The 5,425-nt window shown below is 23.8% G+C and overlaps 1 protein-coding gene across 1 annotated transcript; it reads left to right on the top strand.

Annotated features, from left to right (window-relative positions):
- The first annotated feature begins 1,100 nt into the window (after window positions 1-1,100).
- On the top strand, window positions 1,101-1,469 carry LOC113771617. The gene has a single exon (XM_027316189.1). The coding sequence runs from the start codon at window positions 1,101-1,103 to the stop codon at window positions 1,467-1,469; it is 369 nt and encodes a 122-aa protein (XP_027171990.1).
- The last annotated feature ends 3,956 nt before the right edge of the window (window positions 1,470-5,425 follow it).

The following is a 5,425-nucleotide window of genomic DNA, read 5'->3' as shown; positions in this document are numbered from 1 at the left end:
TACAATATTACAGTAATACAAAAATACAAACAACCTCAAAAATAGCTTAAAAATAACTCATTTACAATAAAAGTTTTTTACCTACATTGCTAAAATAAAATATTTCAAAAATAATTCCAAAAAAAACTAATCCAAAAAAAGATCCAAGAGATGATTAATACTTATCAAAGAATCAATTGAGTAAGTTGATTCGCAAACATTTGAATTGAGTTCGATTCATTTTCAATCCCAAATTAAAAATTATTTTAGCTGTAACATTCAAAGAAAGGAATTGCCATGCACTAATTAATGATATCAAAATTTTCATAAAATCTATAACTAAACATGTTTGCAGCCCTAATTTAAAGATTACTTTAGCTAGAATCATCTAAAAGGCCAAAACCATAAGGGAAAAAAGAAAGGAGAAAATCTTTGTTTTTCTTAAAAAATAAAGCACATATAATTTATGTTCGAAGCAATTCCTTAATCAATGTTCATAAATAGATAGAATTATGAAAATTTCGAATGTAACTCTATACCACAAATTTAAAAATCCAACAACTATCTCACTTTTTTTTTTATTGTCTACTCGTACACACACAAAATTATAAAATAATCTAATATAATCCTACTATATGAATTTCAAAAATACGTATGATTGTCTACAAAATATGCTAAAAATGCCAAACATAAACATTTTCAAATACCAAAAAATCCCAAGAGATGACAATAGTACAATACTTATCAAAGAATCAATTCTCTTCCTCATTCCTCAATCGAAGGCAAAACCGACTCCGTACTATTTACTCCACAATAGTCAAAGACCGTTTCTCCATTGCATTGCATCCCGCGCTCGAAAGCTTAAAATATCCTTCCTAACATTTTTTCTCATTTTTTTTAATAATTCAAAATCAGCCCTTGTTTCCCTTTCCCTCTCCCTTCTTTCCCTCCTTATCTTCCCGCTTCCCCCGCCCCCTACCCACCCATTTCTTGTGTATATATATTCACGCACTCCCACACCCTCCAAAACACGCACTTCCCCCATCCCCTAGCCCACTGCCCACCCCGCAACCAAAAAACCCCACCCAGACCAGATACTTCCCGCAACTCCATCGTTAACCATGAACAGCCGCACCAGGAGACAAGCTCCAAGAAGGGGGGAATCGCCTGCGTACCTCCGGTACTTAAAGCCTGGGGCATTAGCCCAACTGAGAGACTCGCGAATCAGCGCCAGAACTCACGGGGTTGACTCAAAGCCAACTCAGATCTCGTCTCCTCCACGACCAGCAACTCCGCCACAGATTGGGCCTTCTGACGGGCCCTCTTCTCCTTGCCTTTCGGCCCGGATCTATGGTCCTCGCTGCCCTCAGAGGAAGAAACTCGTGGCCGCTAAGGGTCCTCTCTTTGTTGGCCCGAATGTTACTGGTCATGCCCAGGAGCCCGGCCCGATTAGCGATAGTAGTAGTCTTAATGTTCTTGTTGCCCATTGAATGCAACTGTAAAATGCCAAAGGTTTTGTATTTTTAGTGTTTTACCTGTTGTAGATTTTTTCTTTTTCTTATTCAGAAAATATCCCATCATGGATTTAATGTAGGGAAAAAATTTTGTTAATGTTGGTTTTAGCAATAAAAAAAAGTGATAGTTAGCCTTCATTTATATGCTAATGATGGTATTATTTTGCTAATTTTATCACTCTTGACATTTAATTATGAATTAATTAGGGTTTAGATTTAGTTAAGTTAATAATTTAAGCACTCTATGAGTATTTAAAATAAAAAGCAGTATGTTATAAGGATTAGTGACTTAATTATGTTGAATTTGTTTCTTTTTGGTAAATTAATGCGTACTCTAAAAGCAGCTTATAAAGTCTGTGAATCTTATATCAAAGATGTTTCTTGTCATAGTTATGATTTTATTTAAGTATAATTTATGGTTGATGTTTGTTTTAGCCTATCTTGATTGATGATTATGCATTGATTGTTTGGATCTGTGCTTTGTTGGCATTGTGTTGCATTTCTGTCTTCCCCTTTTGTGTTGCATTTCTGTCTTCCCCTTTTGTGTTAATCTCTTACTACAGTATTATTTAGGATGGATATTACAAGAACCTTTTGCAATATGAGATTGCATTTTATATAAAAAAAAAATTAAATATATAAATTGCAATACGTGTTGTAATTTTTCATTTTTTGACACAATTACGGTTCTTTTAACATTTTATGTGAATTATAGATGATAAAATTAAAATTAAAAAATCATATCAATATTAAGCAATACTTCCATCCATTACGCCATCACTTAAATTATATTATTAAACCATTTCTTAAAATTAACAAATCATAATAACTTAAGCATGTTATATAACTTAAGCTTGCTAAAATGGTAAACCCTAATTCTTAAATCCTTTAATAATCCGATCAAATTTTTAAAACCTCTACCTTGCATCCTTTAAAATGCTACGTGAGACCGGTGTTTGTTTTTAAAAATTTTATTAAATTATTTGGATTGTTTTTAAAAATTTTGATTTTAAAAAATTTTTAAAAAAAAGTTTTTCTGAATTGTCTGACTATCACTCCTACATGGCACGACACCTAGGGTGTGTTTGGATCCTTGTTTTTGGAGCTGTTTTTGAAAAATTGTTTTTCACATTCCAAATGCTACAGTAAATGTGTATTTCTAAAACAACTCCAAAAACACCATATCCAAACATTATATCAAAAACAACTACATATGTATATTTCAATTATGTATATTATATATATATATATTATATTAATATAAATTGAAATATACAAATTGAAAATTATATATATTATATATTATATAAATATTTATATACATTAATATTATACATAATATATTATAATATACATAATATAATATACATAATATGTAATATTGTATACATAAATGTGTAAATATTTATACATAATATATTATGTACATTATATTATAATATATACATTATTAATGTATAATATTATTATGTACATTATTGTGTATAATAATGTCTAATAATGTTAGGTATAATATATAATATACATAATATGTAATAATGTAATAATGTATATTATGTATAATATATTATATTATGTATATTATATTATATATATACAATATTATGTATATTATACAAATTGAAAATTATATATTATATATATATATGAATATTTATATAATGAAATATACAATAAATATTACAAATTGAAATATTATATAAACACCATATTTATAATATTATAATATTTATAATTAATATTAATGTATATTATATATATTAAATATTTATATATTTATTTTTACATATTATAAATATTTTATTTTACTTAAAAAATATTTTTACATATTTATAATATATTTATATGAATATTATATATTATATAAATTATATATAATATAATATATATTTTACATTTATATAAATGTACATTTATACATAATATATATTAATGTATATTTATAATATACATTTATATTATGTATTATACATAATATAATACATTTATATTAATATACATAATATTAATTTTACATTTATACATAATATTAATATATATTAATAAAATTATAATTTATACATTTATATAATATTCATTTGTAATTTATACATTTATAATAATATACACTTTTACATTTATAAATATATTTATAATATGTATTATATGTAATATAATACATTTATATATTTTTATATAAATAATAAATATATTTATTTATAAATATTTATAAATGTATATTTATATAAAAATATATAATTTATAATTTATAATTTATACATTTATACATTTATGTAATATTCATTTATAATTTATAAATTTACAATAATATACACTTATACATTTATAAATATATTTATATTATGTATTATATGTAATATAATACATTTATATATTTTTATATAAATAAATAAATATATTTATTTATAAGTATTATAAATGTATTATAAATGCATAAATGTATATTTATATAAAAATATAAAAATTATAATTTATACATTATAATTTATACATTTATATAATATTCATTTATAATTTATAAATTTACAATAATATACACTTATACATTTATAAATATATTTATATTATGTATTATATATAATACAATAAATTTATAATATATTTTTATATAAATATATAAATATATTTATTTATAAATGCATAAATGTATATTTATATAAAAATATAAAAATTATAACTTATAATTTATACATTTATATAATATTCATTTATAATTTATACATTTATAATAATATACACTTATACATTTATAAATATATTTATATTATGTATTATATATAATATAATACATTTATATATTTTTTAGCAAATATATAAATTTATTTATTTATAAATATTTATAAATATTTGATAAATGCATAAATGTATATAAAAATAAAATTATATAAATTATAAATTATAAAAATACCCAAAATATGTTTTAAAAATATCTCTAAAAATAATCCAAAAAACATCTACAGTAAAAGTTTTTCATATAGTTTTTGAAAAACAATCTCAAAAACAACTAATCCAAATTGACTTGTATTTCAAAAACGAAATGCTACAGTGCTGTTTTTGAAAAACAACCCCAAAAACAGGTAATCCAAACGGAGCCCTAGTTAGATTTAAAAAAATATATTTCTGAATTCATTGCGCGATAGCTAGAAAGATTTAAAAAAAAAAAAAATTTCCCTGTCCATCACGCCTACTCCGCGCAATGGGCATATATTGATACCACCAAGCCTAACCACCATATTTGACAAACTTTTTGGGCATTTAACAATATTCTGATCTATTGGCCCTCTTTTATTTGCTAAATAAAAATATTCCTAAATCACTTCATTTACTTCAAGAACTGATAAAACAATCTGTACTAATACTACCACATCATGATGCTATAACTTATAAAAATATAAATTTAAAAAATAAAAGAAGTATTTGCAACAAAATACACTTGTACCAATTTAACTCTTATAAGCTTAAAACCGATTTCTTATGAACTTTATATTTTTTTTTCAACTTCTTCGCAACTAGTGCCCAAACTTTCAAATTGTTATGATCATTATAAAAATCAACTCAAAATAAGTAAATAAATTATATCAAACTCTTTCACAATCACAAAAAGGAAAAAAATTAAACAAAATTCAATTTATTATAATTTATAAATAAGATATTGCATAGTCATCCAAAAAAATGAGTAAGCAAGGATATCGAAGAAGAAAAAAGAGAAGAAAGTGACTTTTGTTTTCTTTTTTTCAATTTTTGGGCTTCATCTGTTTGACATGTGAATTATGTATCAATTGAGGATTAATGTAATCTTTTTACAATTACTAGAGAAGGTAAATGATATTTTTAAAAGCTCAAGGGAGCCAAGTGATATTAGGAGAAACTTCCAAGGAGGTTTCTGATATCATCCCTTTACAGATAACCACAATCAGAATCAGAGGCAGAAA

Source organism: Coffea eugenioides, chromosome 5 (assembly GCF_003713205.1).
Source record: "Coffea eugenioides isolate CCC68of chromosome 5, Ceug_1.0, whole genome shotgun sequence".
NCBI classification, from domain to species: domain Eukaryota; kingdom Viridiplantae; phylum Streptophyta; class Magnoliopsida; order Gentianales; family Rubiaceae; genus Coffea; species Coffea eugenioides.
The sequence above is the reverse complement of the archived record's forward strand: the minus strand, read 5'-3'. Positions and strand labels throughout refer to the sequence as shown.